At 26.8% G+C, this 18,557-nt stretch overlaps 1 protein-coding gene across 4 annotated transcripts; it reads right to left on the bottom strand.

Annotated features, from left to right (window-relative positions):
* Positions 1-516: 516 nt before the first annotated feature.
* Positions 517-18,163, bottom strand: LOC129612052 (uncharacterized). Of its 4 annotated transcripts, none has more exons than XM_055525500.1 (7): positions 17,873-18,163; positions 14,898-15,784; positions 9,427-9,642; positions 7,603-7,706; positions 6,216-6,353; positions 5,209-5,349; positions 517-4,243 (listed from the first exon to the last, which is right to left on the bottom strand). In XM_055525500.1, exons 2-7 carry the CDS (start codon positions 15,763-15,765, stop codon positions 4,139-4,141), a joined length of 1,572 nt encoding a protein of 523 aa, XP_055381475.1. In that variant the 5' UTR covers positions 15,766-15,784; positions 17,873-18,163; the 3' UTR covers positions 517-4,138. The 4 variants fall into 4 exon arrangements, with proteins under 4 accessions (XP_055381475.1, XP_055381472.1, XP_055381473.1 ...); XM_055525497.1 differs by having other exon boundaries at positions 14,898-16,077; positions 17,873-18,162; XM_055525498.1 differs by having other exon boundaries at positions 14,898-16,077; positions 17,903-18,162.
* Between the last annotated feature and the right edge of the window lie 394 nt (positions 18,164-18,557).

Here is an 18,557-nt window from a genome sequence, read left to right as displayed (position 1 = left end):
TAATTTTTAACAACGTATTACATAATTTAAGTATGTATGTACGTATATACAAGCATAAATTATCATAATTAATTTACAGATATCATTGAAATAATTTTTATTCATAATTATCATTACATAAATTTTTATTTAGAATTTTAGTTAAAATACAAATATTTAATTCGGGTCTTTTAAAGAAAGCTATTAGGGTGTTCGAGTTATCAGGTACGTTTGCAATAAATATAATTTTTAATGATGAATGTGACAATTATAACTATTTTACTAATCCTTTGTTATTTGGAAAGTGAGAATACTGTATAATTCTTGCGCAAAAAAAAGCGTATTTCTAAAATCTTATCATCTAAAAAATTCAAAATTCATATAAAGCATTCTCTCATCTAAAAAAAAATTTAAAACACCAAAGGTCCAATATCGAAATAAAATTGGTTAAATATTTTGTTGAATATTTATAATTGTTTGTAAATAAAATGAGACAGACGCACTGTGAGCGCGTAAATGATTAAAAATTTAATATATTTTGTCATATATTACTAATAATTTTTCAAAAAGATAAGAAGCAATTGGTTTTGAACTACTTCTGGTTTTACCTATTTTAGAGTGTCTACATGCCATTCTAAACGATAATAAATAATATTGTGCTACACACAAAATCAGCCTGTGCATAAAATGTAAATTTATCAATTTGATAAAATTTAAGAAAGAATAAAATTCTTCTGTCAACCAAAAGAATCTAAATACTAACTTTATTCTTGATTTTGCATTGTAGATACATACATATGTATACAGCATGAACACTGAATCATCAATTAACGTATAATATTTGTGTACTTATTCTAATCATAAACATTCATCATTAAATAAGAAGATTGAAAAATATTTTTTTTTAGTTTTGAACCGATAAAAATTTTAATACGATGAAAAAAAATGTTTTTCGCTTTTCGTTAAAAAAATCTTAAAAAAGCGGTTTTTAGGAAATAAAAACATTTGTATAACCAAAATCAGAAGACTATTACATTTCATGATAACCATATTTGAAAGTAAACCCCAAAACAACTAAATATAGAGTTAATACAATTCCTTTTTTTTGTTTACCTTAAAAAATCGCAATAATTCAACTAAAATAATTTAATTATAAATAGTTCTGAAAATTAGGAATATTTAAAACCAATTTTTTTTTCTCTCAATTTGAAGTTTACTATTTAATTAAAACGAACTCGTAATAATGATTGAGTTAAGCTAGCTAGGTTGAGTTTGCAATGTACTTAAATAATATACATACATACATAGAAAATCCTAATAAAATTTTTTATACAGTGCGATCACGAAATGACACAAACTATGCCATTTTTTTCTCGTATGTATATGAAAATTTAAGAAATAAAATAAAAAGTTTTCGTTTCAATCACATTTTAATGAATATTTTTATTTTTAATTCTTTTCTTAACAAGAAATGCGTTGTGATTCTCATTTTAGATGCATTTGTTTATAGGTTCTTTTAATTTCTTTTTAATTTAATTAAATAAATTTTGAGTTCATCTAAATTTAAATAAATTAAAAACATCTGAACGATCTTAAGACACTAACAGAAAAAGGAATTGGTTTTTATTGTTATGCATTTTGTTACAATATTATTATACCTATATACATATATATTTGTTATGTATTAACTAATTATAATCTAATACTATAAATTAATAAAATAAAATAATATACATTTCCTATAATTTTTAATTTACAAATTACATATATAATAATAATCAATATTATTTTGCATGTGTATACAGATATAAGTACATACAAATATTATATGTGAATACATAATATTAAAATTTCATATAATTATATTAGAATGCGTGTTTACTGATATTTATATACATTGTTTAAGTATTTACATACATCACGCATATAGATTTTTACATACATAGGTTTTAAAATTTTAAAATTATAGATAATTTTGTTTCGCTGTTCAAATATTCTAATAAAGGCTCGCCTTTTTCAAAAAACAGAAAACAAAGATGTATGTATGTATGTATAAAGTACACATATAAGTTATTAATAATAAATATGTTTTTGTTTCAAACACAAAAAAAAAAATTTTCCCATATGCAACGGTTCATAAAATTTTTTAAAATGAAATGTTTTTCAAAAATAAAAAATTGTCTTTATGCTGTGGGAAAAAGGAATTTCTTCAAGAGAACTGAAATACCATTACTTTTATGTACCAAATACTTTTTATGAAAGTTATTCATACACAAATATAACCCAACATTTGTGATTTTTTTATTACTGCTGTTTTTTGAGTATTTTATTGCTTAAGATATGCATAAGCAAAACTCACTTTAAGAATATTCAATTTTTCGGAGAAAACGAAAATGAAACAGAACGTTCTACCTTATGAAAAAAATACATTATATGAAGACAATTATATTATACACAAAATAACATCCGGACAAAGTTAAATAAGGTTTACATCAGGATCAAATGTAATTTTGGCTTAATATATAATTTTGAAAATTATATTTCGAAATTAACAAATTTTATAATTAAGAGCCACAACCACACCATATAGTTACTGAAAAAATCTTTTCTCAACCATATATGTAAATATTTTTGACTCATATGCATTGTACTTTGTATTGCTAACATTGTATGCAATTGCTCATACAATTTTTACAACTTTTTATGAATCTTTTAGCCTTTATACTCTTCATGTTTATGTAAAATTTCAGTAATCTAGCCTCTCAATATGCACTTACAATATTTTTTAATAATAGCTGAGTAATTTTCCGTTTATCAATTTTTGTCCCCAAAAATATTTTGTGATTCCTCTTTGCAAAAGTCGATACAAAAACACTATAATAAGTGATTTTTAGAAAATGAAAATGTCTATTGGGAATGGAAACCGTTGTCTTTTGAAATAATTATTGATATTTTCAAATAAACCGTTATAATTCAAGTTAAAATATGTACATAATTGCACATGTACCTCATCTCAAAGGATAAATTGTACTTGCACATTTGATCTTTAGCTATTTTTTAAAACTCAAGTAGTTTAAGAGATAAAACTGACGAGATTATACAAGATTTTATTGTTGAAAGACTCTTTTGTTCTTACATTTTTTTGTTCTTTTATTCTTGTGAAAATGGTTATAACTATATGTTTCTTATCTTATCACAGGTGGCTTTAAAGATTGAATCGGTCCAGGAGGAAAAGCTTTTTCAAACAAGACCAGAATAAAATTATTCCTTTTGAACGCAATAAAAGTTTCATTACAAATTAAATGTCAAAAATGCTAATAACAATATGAATAAGGTATAAATCGAAAATATATACTTAATTATTATGCAAAATATCATGAAAAAATGTTTAATTTTAAAAATGCAGTAATAGAATATTAATACTTAGCTCAGCTTATTAGTTTTAATTTATGAACTTTGTTTCATTAGAATACAGTAAGACTACAATTTGAATTCGCGGGTATAATAGGTAATTGTAAAATTAAACAATTCCTGATAAATGAATATTTCTGATGAAACTTAATTGGCATAAAGAATTTTTTTTAACTTAAACTACAAATATTTTAATTAAAGTTATTAACCGCATTAATCAATAACGGTATATTGGAAGTTATAATAATATACTATAATTTTAATTTATTGTACCGCATGTAAGAAACTTCATTGTTCTAAAATTGTATACATTTTACAATATATTTACCTTTTATATAATATACTTTTACGTAATTTTATATTTTTTCACTTATTTTAAGACTTCTTTGATCACTTAATAATGTTCTTATATTTAGCACAATTGCATTTACTTTCTCTTTTTAGTAAATTTAAATTGATATTTTAAAAATTTATTGAGTATGGTTTTTATTGTTTTTCTTTCTATTAATATTTTTAATTACTCGTTTGATTTTACATGTAATATGTACTTTAAAAGTTAAATATAGTTTATATATATATTAATATTATATTATGTAAGTAAATATGGAAATATTTTTATACTTTTATATCATATATACATATATACATGGACATTTTTTATGTATCCATGAATATGTATACATATATATCTCTACAACATTTTTACTAAACAATTATGTATTAATGCGTTTCTAAGATAATAAAGTGGTCATAGTTCAAAATTATGATTTATTGAATTCTCTATTGTCGTAGTTGAATTATAAAAGTAATTGCATTCAATTTTCGACATCCATTCAAAGTCACTGACAGTTGCCTAGAAAGTGAAAAAAAAACGTATTAAAATAATTTTATGACACAAAAAATGGGTATGAATATTTTTATATTGATTTTACAATAATTTAATTTTTAAATGTTGCAAACATGATAAGGAATAGCATTTAAAAAAGAATGGTATAATCAAATGAAAAATTTCAGTTTTGCAAATCCAGTTCTAACCATAAAATGTCAGATTCAGATATTGCTCGAATTCCAACCTGATTCAAACTTATTTTTGTTGCCATGCATAAAATTGGTAGGCTCTTAAAGTGATAAATTAAAGTTTGTATTTATTTAAGTAATTTTTTCATATTTAGATTATATAAATGTACATATATTAAGTTTTGTAATAATTAAGCAAATATATTCTTATTATATATACATATGATATATACATATGAGCTTCAAAATAGAAGCCTGAAATTTTGTAGGAGAACAGAACTTTTGATGAGCTGCTGTGAGAAACCCACTTTTTATGAATGATTGACTTTTCAAATCAACCGTCATATCACAATGTTTTTGCACTATGTAAATAACAATAAATATATCATTTTACTATTTGTTTCACACAATAAGCTTTATTAAACTTCCACTATGTACCGTAATTTCACAGTTAAAAGAAGACCGAAGAACTAAAATAATTATAGCTGTAATTAAATTTTTATGTTTTAGCTTTTTGAAAATAAATTTGGAAATACAAAAGAAAAGACTTGTAGAGAAGCTAACGAATATAGACGACTAAAGATAAAAGAAATAAAACGATTAAAAAACTCGTTTTTCCACGTACATGTATTAAACTTAAAAAAACAAAAAAAAAAAATTATTTTTAAAAAATCGTCCAACGATTTTTGATGTTATTATTTATATTTAAAAGAAAAATATTTAAATTGATTTGTATTTTATTGGTGTTTAAATTTTATCTGGAAATGTGTTTATACTGATATACGTAGTTTAAAATTTTACCTTATGCATTGAATAAACAGCCACAACAACTAAAACGTGCATTATATTATGAGAGTTCAAATATAAATCAACACTTCCTGGAAACCATTTTTCTGGAATATGCATTGCTCCGATAGCACCACCGAAAACAGATACCAAATCCTTAAAGTACAAAAAAAATATGTTTAAACTTCATTGTTTTATTCAAATTTTCTAAACATACGGTTGTTATTTCTAAGAACTGTTTGCTTAGAAAACATTTATATTTTTTTCCTTTTATATTTATTTTTTACAGAATTTTGTATAATAGTATTATTGTAATAAACAGACAGGCAAGATGAATGGAGGCTTTACGCTTATTAAAAATTTGAATTCTAATAAGGATTTTTATCGTTTTTGCTTAAGGCTGAGATCCATTTTTTCGTCAACCTATAAGCTCGAAGCAATCTTATCTGCATATTTTTAAAAAGAAATTCCAACGAATTTAATAAGTTCACAACCTATAAGAAAACCGAAAGATTTCTTGCCTTTCAAACACTTTTTTTCAATTTTAAGGTAGTTATTAGTAAGCTTTTAGTTAACAAACCTATATGGAAAAATGTAAATTTGCTTCTTGTTAGAGTTTTGCGTTATGCCATCCTAATTTTTAGAAATCCGAAAATATCATTAAAATACAGTTGTACATACACTAAAACCTCAACCGAAACAAGCGAATAAAAAACCAGTTCTTGGATGAAGGTTGCCAGAAAACATATTTTGATTTTTTCGACTGACGCAGTTTAAAAACTATTAGCTTGCAAATATGTATCTATTTAATATGGTCATGAAACATGTCGTTTAAAATATTTCCAAATATTATATAATATTTGTTCAACGACATGTTCAAATATATACTAAAGTTTTTGCGATAGTGGCAATGTAACATACGAGTATCTTTATGTTAACACACCAAAGACTTACTGCGTTCGTTCGACAAAAACTCTAATTTTCTAAGCTTCCCTATAGGTAGCCATTTTTGATTTACTTACCTGGAGGTAAACATGAGTTAATGCCTGAGGATTGCCACCCACCCATCTCAGAGTTCTAAAGAATGTTAAAAACACGCGCATTGTAAATGGTAATGCAAAACAAAGCCGCCTTTGCCATGGTGATGATGCATTAAGTGCCTATTATATAAAAAAAGAAAACAAAAAGTATCTTTATAATTAATGCATTTTCATTGTGACATCAAAATTGTAGTAATACGACATTATTATACAGTATTTTTGAATTACTGTATTACGATATAACAGTATTTTTGAAGTTACGCTTAATTCAATTTTTTTATCATGGAGGGGAGCGCGTTTTTAGGTTCTTTTCCCGACCATGTCAAGGCTCGTATATTTATCAGTATACTTATAAGAAGAATAATCCAAATAACAGAAATTATCAAAAAACCAAAAGATACAATAATTTGTATGCTCAAAATTTTTAAAGAAGATTATGAAAATGCTTTTTAAACACTTTTTAGTTAACATACCTAGAAAAATGTAAAATTGGCTCTTAGTAGAGTTTCGCTTTATGCTACCCGAATTCTCTGAAACGTTCGCCAGTTAGTTTCGATAACAACCAGAACTCAAATATCAAATTTCAAGAAATTCCATCAATTCGTTTCGTAGATATGGTACAAAATGTAAAATCGGCCTCCAGACCAGTTTCCGAGCTCTGATCCTTTCAAAAAATTTACAGATTCATTATTTAAACACGTCGAATTTAAATATTACGCAAAAATGTAAATTTGGCTCGCAGAAATCGTCCAGTTGCTGATAGCTGATTTCTTCCAAAAGTTAGGAGGTTTCGCGTACGGCCAAATGAAGCTTATATATGAAGTTTCAAGTAAATCTGTTGAGTATTTTCTTCAAAATGGTCAAAAATGCCCGAATCCTGATATATTCCAAAAGTTAATGAATCTGTACCACAGTCGAAATAAACTTACTTATAAAATTTCATCGAAATCAGTTCAGCCAAACTTGAGATACACTCGTACACACACAGATCGACAGGTTACTAAAAATAGTCTATTTACACTTCCTTATCATGGAGAAGTACGTTCTCACAGAAAGCTCGATATTCAAAATTTGTTGTCATCACATAACCTGCTTTATTATACATAACGCGGTCGGTAAAAACATATTGCATGTTAAATCTAAAGAAGAATTACCGAAAAAGCCCGTCTTTCATGGCCTTGATAAAACTGGCGGTACATTTTTAGGGTGTTTTCATAATAATTTAAGCAAGTTTCATAATTATAGACTTTTTATTTAAACTAGCGAGTATAATAATTTGATTAAATTCCTGTAACACTAGTCTAACAAGACTGACTGACCAATTCAAAAAAGTACAGTAACTTCATACTCGCTTTTTAGTTGTGCTTACCTTGTACAGCCCCCATAGGCTTAATATACAATAGCCAATTATCATAAACCATTTCATTTTGCTACCAAAACAATAAACTGATGCCGTCACCATGGGAAGAGCTCCTAAAAAGATAATAGCATTTCAAAAAAATTGTCAATATAAAAGTTTGTATAATAGAAATACTTGAATAAATTCAATGATTTTCACCGAGGGTTTGAAATGATCTAACAAAAAAGAGTCTAATCTAAAAAAGAGCCTACAAAATTAGAAACATAGTAATTAATACGAACCCCTTACAACCAGAGGAGGGTTTAGGATTTCATCTTTCTTTAACCATAAATCAGTTTTGGTTCCGACAAGTGTTTGATAAGGTTAAAGTTTCAAAGCTTTTCAAATAGGCAATATGCAAAAATCAAGAATGGCTAAATCGAGTAATTTGCGTGAACATGGTACATGAAGCTTCGAGTAATGGAATACTTTTTCAAACTTTTTTTGACACAATTTTCGTAGCTAGATGATTCACGAAATATTTATTTATAAGTTCACGTATATTATTTTTAAACATCATTTTTGTAATGCACGAGGACCCAAAATATGGACCTAAATTTGCCCAATTCATAAAAAGAATTAACCCTAAAAATTAATTTTATTTGTGCGAGCTTATAACTAGGTTTTAAGTTAAAATGAGAAAAAATAGAGTTGACCTTGTCAACTCTGTGATACCCGTACGAATTTGTTATTCTATATACGAATAAGTATGCCATAACTGACTATGGGACAGACTATTACTTTAAGTTGCCGTATTACCATATTAATTTATGCAAAATTTCAGTATAGTATTTTTCAAAATACTATGTGCGCCAAACTACTATTGAAGTTGTACGACAGTTACCAGAAGGAGCCAAGAAATTTCAACGACTTTTATCAAACACATTGGCCCAACTAATATACTCGCTTGTGTGAACTTTCAATACCATAGCTTTTATAGTTTCTGAGATATAGGCAAATAACTTTTAAAGTTGTATGGCAGATACCAGAAGGGACCAAGTAATTTCAACGACTTTTATGAGACACATTGGCCCTACTAATATATTCGTTTGCGTGAAATTTCAATACCACAACTTTTATAGTTTCTGAGATATAGCCAAATATCTCTTGAAGTTGTATGGCAGATACCAGAAGGAGCCAAGTAATTTCAACGACTTTTATGAGACACATTGGCCCTACTAATATATTCGTTTGTGTGAAATTTCAATACCATAGCTTTTATAGTTTCTGAGATATAGGCAAATAACTTTTAAAGTTGTATGGCAGATACCAGAAGGGACCAAGTAATTTCAACGACTTTTATGAGACACATTGGCCCTACTAATATATTCGTTTGCGTGAAATTTCAATACCACAACTTTTATAGTTTCTGAGATATAGCCAAATAAATTTTGAGTTGTATGGCAGCTACCCGAACCGGTACCCCGATCATACCCAATTTAAATAGGGTTCTGGCACTTATTACAATAAATCATTTGTCAAAATTTGGTGAACTTAGCTCAATTAGTTTTTGAGTTATCGCTGGGACGGACGGACGGACAGACGGGCAGACAAAGCCAAATCTACTCAAAATTCGACGCTGATCAAAAACATACACTTGAGTCTATATCTAAGACCGTTATTTCTTAGCGTTACAAACGGTAAGGCAAATTTAGTATACCCTTCGAACATACGTTCGTACGGGTATAATGACGAATATTAAATATTTATTGACTTTCTTTATTTGATTTAAAAAAAAAACTATTTATATGGGAACTTACATGTTCTTGTTTTATCATTTTTATTTATACTTACCAAAACTTTGACTTATCCATATTCCCACCATGTCAATTTGTAATAAACGGTAATAAATGTTTTCACCATGCTCCAAGTTCATAAAAAGATGATATACAAAGCTTCCGCACCATGGTGCTACAGCGCCAAATATATGACAGAAAGACAGGAATCGAAAATCTCCTTCCCAAGGCATAAGACTTGGAACCGTTGCTAGTATATATACGATTGGTATTCCTGTAAATATAAAGGATGAATGGATATATAAGTAACGTATGTATTTAAAGATTTTTTTCATCTAACCTTCATAAAAGTTTTTTCAAGTTGGTAAAACAATTAAAAGGAGGAAGCATTTTAAAGTTTTCAAAATATACAGGAACTTTAATGCAATATCTAACAAAATTAACGAGAGGCATGCACCCGTACGAACGTATGTTCGAAGGGTATACTACATTTGCCTTATCGTTTCAAAGTTCAGCTAATAAACAAATTTATAGTAAAATTTATAGTAAGAGTGAGTCCTAATAAAACTAAAATTGAAACTCGGTCTTATTTAATTTCAAGTTAAGTTGCTTCATCTTTTCAATTAGTCGCAATAGTTTTTGTAATTTATTTTTTTAGATATAAAACCTTTTAGTTATGAAAATGAAAGAAATTTGTTTATTAGCTGAACTTTGAAACTATAGGCTTGATCAAATCTCTATAGAAAGGGTAAATGTAAAAATTATTCTTCGAAAAATATTTCAAATTAATAAAGGCATTCAATCGAAAGCGTCTCTGACAAAAATGTAAACTAATAATAGATTTCCATATTGTTGCATAAATCAATGTGCTATTGCTTGTCAAAATGGAAATAATATTATAGTGGGGATAAGTTTTGACTTAAGGAATTGCAAATTAGGTATAAATGAATCAAAACTGATGTCTAGAAAAAAGATCTAATTCAGTCAATAAAACTATCAGGAAAAGCTATAATAATTTTGGTTTCAAGATACTGACATCGTGAGATAGTATGTGAAAAGCCTTACTAAAATCTATAGAGATTTGTGCTCGCAACAAGATTACCCACTACAGATTTTTACCAGTGAAACAAAGTGGTCAAGCACAGCAATATATCCTGAAGAGAAAACATAAGTTGGCACAGCATAATATACGATACACTTGAGGTTACTTTATACTTTAACTGCAATTAAATTTTACTGTAATTTATTGTAATTAATAAAAAAATATTTGTAGAAAAATAATTACTGACGGAAATTCACACTTCTTCTATTTTTCTTATTGACAATACTAAAATTTAATAATTGGCCGAATTATCAATATGAGGATAATTGGCGGCTTTTCGAACATTTTGAAAGATAGACTAGAAGAAAGGAAAAATTCAAAACTTTTAATTTCAAACATTACCCCAGTTTCAGGTAAGCAGAAACATTTAATTAATAATAGCAGAATTTAAAAGAACTGTGGTCGTTTTTGTTCTGAGTCTCCTAACTTTTTAATAAAATAATAAATTGAAATATGAGTAAGAACTGCACTTTATATAATTATATTCTACAGTGCAACTACGGCCGGTGATTCAATACATATGCATGTGTGCATGATATGTTGCAGAAAAGTCTTCGAAAATAATTAAAATACTTTGAAAAAACATTCTTTTCTTAGTTTCTCTCTCAATCTGCCCAGATACTTACATTTTCACTGCAGTAATCAGATATATTCTTTGATCAATTTTTTGAATGTTGCATGCAATTATTTAACTTAATCAATTTAAAACTGTTAAACAGTTAATTGTTACTTAAACTGGAATTCTTACAACATGGCGAGCAATCGCATGCATTTGTGTATTTATCTTACTTACATATTTTAAGTCGATTATGTAAACATACATATGTAGATGTATAGGCTCTTAAGTTTTCTAATTATAATTTACGTAAACTTTGAATTTTTCCTACGAAAGTGGTTTACAAAATTTCCTTTCATTATGCTTAGGTATATTTGTTCAACAATTTATTTCATAATGTATTAAAATTGTGGTTGCTGTTGTTACTGCAAAAAGCGCAATTGTGTTTTCAGATATTTTATTGTTGAGCTTTATGCAATGCTTTTGTTATTGAAATAAAAATAATCTGACGAATGATTATATTGACAAAGACTTAAAATATATTATATGTTTTTGAACTTGACATTACATGTGCAGGGCCGGGTTTTAAATATGTTATTAAACAAAAGTTGTAGAGCTTTTCCAGATTTTCAATACCATACATAATACCGCATCCTTTTAAATGTTTTTATTTTTAGGATTTTTAGCTATTTTCATTTATTCCTGGGTTTTTGTCTCTTATTCGAACAAAATAAAGGTCAGCTTCCATCTTTTGAACAAAATCTAATAGACACTAATTATTATAAAATTTTAAGTTTTGGAAGAATTTTTCAAACAAAGTAGTATAAATGACAAGTAATCGGATAAAATTTGTTTGTTACGGCTTTAATGACCAATATTGAGAAAAATGATTATGTACATATGTACATAATATGTTTTTTTGCCTTAGGGCTTAGGCCATAAACTTATTTTATGCGATTATATTTTTATACCCGTACGAACGTATGTTCGAAGGGTATACTAAATTTGCCTTACCGTTTGTAACGCTAACAAATAACGGTCTTAGATATAGACTCAAGTATATGTTTTAGATCAGCGTCAAATTCTGAGTTGATTGAGCTTTGTCTGTCCGTCCGTCCCAACGATAAATCAAAAACTAATTGAGCTAAGCTCACCAAATTTTCACAAAAGATTCATTGTAGTAAGTGCCAGAACAATATATAAATTGGACATGATCAGGGTACCGGTTCGGGTAGCTGCCAAACAACTTCAAAATTTATTTAGTTATATCTCAGAAACTATACAAGCTATGGTATTCAAATTTCACACAAACGAATATGTTAGTAGGGCCAATGTATTTGGTAAAAGTCGTTGAAATTGCTTGGCTCCTTCTGGTAGCTGCCGTACAACTTCAAAAGTTATTTGGCTATATCTCAGAAATTATAAAAGCTGTGGTATTGAAATTTTGCACAAACGAATATATTAGTAGGGCGAATATGTCTCATAAAAGTCGTTGAAATCGCTTGGCTCCTTCTGGTAGCTGTCGTACAACTTCAAAAGTTATTTGGCTATATCTCAGAAACTATAAAAGATTGTACTTGATAAAATTCGTTAAAATTTCTGGGCTCCTTCTGGTAGCTGCCATACAACTTCAATAGTAGTTTCGCACAAACGGCTGTATTTTGAAAAACACAGTACTGAAATTTTGCATAAATTAATATGGTAATACGGCAACTTAAAGTCATAGTCTGTCACATAGTCAGTTATGGCATCTTTATTCGCACATAGGATCACAAATTCGTACGGGTATCACAGAGTTGACAAGGTCAACTCTATTTTTTTTGTCGTTCATATTACATATGCCGTGAAAAAATGAGTGCATTCTCTCTATATAAAAATATGTATGATTATGTAAATATGTATGATGTGTAAAAGAATGTGTAACGCAAACAGTTCCGATGAGTAAAAGTAAAGAAGGAGCGGAAATATTATTAGGTATTTTACAACTTTGAGACACTGATATATTATAATACACACGTAACAAAATATATGTTACGTAAAATTTCCCTGAGATTATTTCAAATGTACTTCCATGTACTATATATATATATGTATATGTAGGTAACAAATATCTGAAAGAAAAGGTCTTTTAAGAAGTCATAAAACTTGGCCCGATTTTCTTTAACTAGTAGTTGTCTTCTAAAAAGAAAATTAAAAAATTTGCCTATAATAGTTACATAAATAAAAATCCAAGTAAGAAAATCTACGGTCAATGAAATGGAAACGAATTTAAATCGATGTTGTAACAATATTTAGCATACTTCTTATGCATGCTATATAAAAACTAAGTAGTATAGACATACATAAATGATAAATTTACTAACGTATTCCATTTAAAAGCTCTCTAAGGGAATCCAATTAATATATACTTGCAATTTATAAAGAAGAAAAATATATACAAGAAAACATTTAGTTTTTCATTATCACTTGTTTTTTTCTCTTTTTTTTTATTAAACAATGCGGCAAAGATTAAGAAAATTTAACTTCAATGTATTTTTGTAAACCATAGGTACAAAGAAAATTTAGAAGTTTAGTAGTAAATGTTTTATATCTAAATATTATGTACATATCTATATGCAATAAATAACAAAAATTGATTTTGATAGAGAAAAGCTAGTAACATATAAAATAAAAAGAGGATGATTTTTCTGAGTGCTGCTTATTTTTCATGTTGTGCATTAACCAAGGGCAATAATTATAACATGAACATGGATTTCAAAATGAAATTTGTAAATATTCACTAGATTATGTTATTAGAATACAATGTAATATATACTTCTGTTTTTATGTGTAAATATGAGTGTACACAAATAAAGCGGTCAATGTGATAAAAGTTTAATTGAATAGTCAATAAAATATCTTGAACGTGAACTTTGACAAAAAAATGTTACGTAATAAAATTTAGATAGATGTGTTTAGACTATTCTAATTATAATTAAAATAAAAACGCACAATGAAATTATTTTATCTTTTAAAATGTCAAAACTTAATACAATATTTTTTAAATGACACACATAGTTCTTTATGTAAAAGTTCTATTTGATGATTATTTGCAAGACCTGTGGTTTGATGATATGTGATGGAATCTACTTTCATTGAAAATAATTTATTGCACATGTCCACATTATTCAAAAATTATTCTATAGTAATTAATTTTTCTAAGTTTACCTACAAATTATGGAAATTATCCAAAATATCTTGGTTTATGCTGAGTTTAACAAAGTTTTTGCTGTCTTAACCTATGATTTTTACTAAATGTTTCTGAGACTCGACACACTGCATCTATTAATACATCATTTTTTTTCATTTTCAACCAACATGGGGACTGATATATGTAGACAAACGCGAAAATATAAACCAATATTCTTTTAAAAAATTTTTTTTTGACATTTTCCAATATAGAAAAGGGGGTCTCCATTGAATTTTTAGAAAAAAATCTTTGAAATTATTGAATTAGTTTATTTAAAATTTATTTGGTTTAGATTGTTGATGAGTCCAACGGAAATAGACAATATAACCCAACACTATTTTTGTTAGAAATAAGAAATAATATGAAAATATTTTTTTTAAATTAAAAGAATATTGGAACATGATTTTGTTATTTTTTGCAATAGTTAAAATTGCTTTTGTATTATTATTCAGTTTTCGAATTGTGAAGTGGAAACAAAGCTTGCCTCATGAGCATTTTGGAAATACTTAAATATAAGAGTTTTTCTTTGTAAAATAAAGATGTCGATAGAAAAAGTCAGATATTTCATAACTTATTATAAAAACTTAAAAAAATGAACTTAGCTGAAATTAGAATTTTTTATTTAAATTTTTTTACACTTACCATGAGTTAAAATGTTAATCGTTTCATTGTGCCAGTAAAATAAACTAAAAACGCATCCTCCAAATGAAGATAAAGGTCTATAGCCCGTCAAAACATAAGGATTAAATTGCAAATGTTTGGGCATATCCTTCCATTGTAATAGGTCTCCATATTCAATACGTTGAAATAAATTTGGTGATACTACTGACTTAGCTAACGTTGTCGATTCTTTTTTTGATGAAGCTGACATTTCTGTTGTTTCTAGTGCAGATTGTGGTGTTGCTGAATTACCGTTATCATTATTAATTGTTATCGCATTTGGGGGAAGTGCTTCGCTTTTAACCGAAGGGCAAATAGAATGCGAGGAAGTATTGGAACATGTTAAAGAATTGGTAAGGTTTGAGGACAATTCTGGCTCGAAAATTGTTGATTTAAAATCTGCTGAAACAGGTATTTCTTCGATATCAGTTGAATTTTTGCTAGCCCTTTTTATTATTTGAGGTTTTGAGATTACTAATTTAGTTTTATTGGGAGTGGATGGTGTTAATGAAAGAAAATCGCTGACTTCAGCTAAATTATTAATCGTACTCCTTTCGCTTGGTGTTGGAATTTTCTCGCAGAAATCTGTGATTGATGATGATGCTGATATAAATAATAAGTCATCGTCATTGCAACTATTTTTTAACGAACAAGTTTTATTGGGACTATTATTCGAATGACTATTATGATTATTATGACTATTATCACGGTTACAATTGTTATATTCTAGGTTATGAATTAGAGTTTGTTCTTGTAAATTATTTATGTTAATGACACCACTAGCAGTCTCTGAAGTAGTCGCTGTACTTGCAGTTGTTGCAACATTCTTTATTCCGCATGCAGTATGCATTGTCGTCCGCCGATTGTATCTGTTAAAATTAGCGCTCGAGAATTAATATCGCCGTCTTGGATTTTAGTATAGTATATAATTTAGCAACGAGCTTAAAACTACAAATAATGGGTGAAAAGCCACTTTCAAATATTTTTCGATTCGCAAAATTCTTCAATTTATTTCTGTACATATATGTATGTATTTTTCCTTAAGGTTTAAAATAATTTTGAGGCATTGGTAACTATAAAAAGTTAATTAATTTTAGTTAAAGATAATATTTCGATGATTATTTAAGGTCATTTACTACATTAGAATTGAAGTAAATTGTATCTGGAAAGAAAAATAAGGAATTAAGGTATTAATTTAAAATATTGTATAACTTTTGGGCAATGTCAAAGTATTTAAACTTTATTTTCAAACAGATTATGCAAATTTAATACAGAATTGTTTGATTAACTATTTAAAAAATGGTCAAAGATCAATTACACATTTTAAGCAACCCAAACTTTATTCAAAATCAGTTATGATTTTAACGATTAAGTTACACATTATTATAAAATATATAGAACGGAAAGAAATTCCACTACAAAATTAATAAAAATTATGCTATTAAAAAAACGATTTAAAAAATCTAGTTTATCTATCGTATTTGTTGAGTTACATTGTAAAAGAAATGTTAAAATTTCCTGATTCTTACAAATTTTCAATTTTATTACTTATTACTTTTCAATACTTATTACTTATTACTTCAATTTTAGTACTTATTATTTCCTCATAATTAATTAAATATATAATAAATAAGTTTGCTTGTACTTTTTACTTGTATTACTTGGAGATGAATTCATTGCCGATCTATTTATGAGCAATCAAAATACCTGAATTTAAAGGTGCTATTAAAATAATAGGCTAAGGCTTCTGCAACAGACGCCGTTACCAAAAAAACTAAAATAAAGGGTTTTCCGATTGCATTGTATATGTTGTCACAAATCATAAAACCATTTATTTTCCAACGGATGTATGTTAATATTATAAAAGCTAAATATCTTCAGTTTATCTTGAACACGTGACATATATGTGAAATGGTTTTTATCAGGTTTTTTGAATGGAAAGCAAGGCATGTTTGAGACATTTATATAAATATTAAACTAATTCACAATTGGAAGTATAATATAAGTATGACATTTTGAAAATGAAAAGTTTTCAAGTTGCTCGGTATAAAGCAAAAGTGAATTAAAGTAAGCATAAAATATTATACAAAATACAATTAAAAGAAAATAGGCATGTATACATAATATGTATGCACTTTCACATAAGTGAGTTTTTTAGTGTCACTGCTCCTAAAATTTGAAACATTTTAATTGTATGAATTTTTTTAGTAGCTATCATAAAACTTTCAACAACGCTCGCACTGGTTGAGAAATTTATTTTTGTTGCTCAAACACACTTTTATAATTACAAATGTTGTAGGTAAAAAAAATTGAGTATTTTAATATTAAATCAATTTTTTTTTGTTTTGGAAATTTTTATAAAAAATTAATTCCTTTTCACAACTTTATTTTGTGACAGGTTTCAGGCCTGTCACAAAATTTTTCCGCTTATTTTCTTTTGAAACTAAAAATACTAAGATAAGAAATTTCAATCGCACACTTAAAAAACTTATCCAACAAACGAATTTACAAAATTAAAAGGAAAACTTGAAAAAGAGAAAAACTCACAAAATATTTCTCCTGAATATTTTTATTAAAAATTTTGTAGCTGACGATTTAAACTATATACAATATTTAATATTAAATAATTAAAAATATGATAAACAAAAACTTATTTATTTAATGGGAAATCGTAAAAAAATGTTTATTTAATTTAATTCACTTTTAAATTTGATTTTATACAAATTTTCAAATTGTATATAAATTAAATATTTATGCATATACTGTGTATGTACATATTCCTTCTTTTGTTGATTGAAAATTTGTTATAAAATTATTTTCGAACAATAAAAATATTAAACTTTTCTTTTTGCAAACATTTAAAAAAATTGTTATATTTTTTTCTTATGTAACATATCTTAATTTTGAAATAGTTATTATTTTTGTATTATGTACTTAATAATAAACATTTTCTTTACTTGGATATTTATATATTTTCAAATAATTACTAAAATAAGTTCCATTAAAATAAAGTATAATGTTTCCGATCCGACTTCCACAATTTATAATATTATACTAGTGTCTTTAAAGGAGAGAAATTCGACAGGATTCCAATTTTTTTGCAGTAATTTTTTTGTACAAATTCATGTCTTTTCAAAATTTTCCAAGAGTAAACACATGTGTATAACAAAATATATTGAAGAGGAATTAAAAATTTCCTTATTCTCTAAATTCGCACCCATACACATTATTTTGCAATTAAAAAGAGCAAACAAGTAAACTATGTTTGGAGAATTTTTTTTTAATACAAAATATACTTCTTATTGGTAAAAATCCTCATTTTTAATTTTCTTTCTTCATCTAACCAATATGTAACAGTTAACATATAAGAATAAAATTCAAATGAAAAATAATGTACTGAAAGTATTGAAAAAAAAAAAGACAGATATTCGTTGTGTTAAAGAGAAATGCGGTATTTGGAATAAAGAACGCATGTCCACCAATGCTCTAAAAGCTTTTTTGTAAATTTTTGATACCATGAATCTTATATACCATACAATTGATGAGTGATTTTTTAAATATCTGAGCTTCTTAGAAATTTCTTGCAGATTTACCCAATTGTCATACAATTTATTTCCCAAATAAAAGCCGACACTGCTTCAA

This window comes from Condylostylus longicornis, unplaced genomic scaffold, assembly GCF_029603195.1.
Source record: "Condylostylus longicornis isolate FDR11 unplaced genomic scaffold, ASM2960319v2 ptg000055l, whole genome shotgun sequence".
NCBI lineage: Eukaryota > Metazoa > Arthropoda > Insecta > Diptera > Dolichopodidae > Condylostylus > Condylostylus longicornis.
This window is presented reverse-complemented; position numbering and strand designations above follow the sequence as displayed.

Excerpts from the sequence above, each read along its gene's own strand:
- LOC129612052 (XM_055525500.1), bottom strand. The coding sequence starts at position 15,765 with ATGCATACTGCATGCGGAATAAAGAATGTTGCAACAACTGCAAGTACA. Across the intron at positions 6,354-7,602 it reads GCCTATGGGGGCTGTACAAG|GCACTTAATGCATCATCACC; the intron begins GTAAGCACAACT and ends TTTATATAATAG. Across the intron at positions 5,350-6,215 it reads TAACTCATGTTTACCTCCAG|GATTTGGTATCTGTTTTCGG; the intron begins GTAAGTAAATCA and ends TTGTACTTTAAG.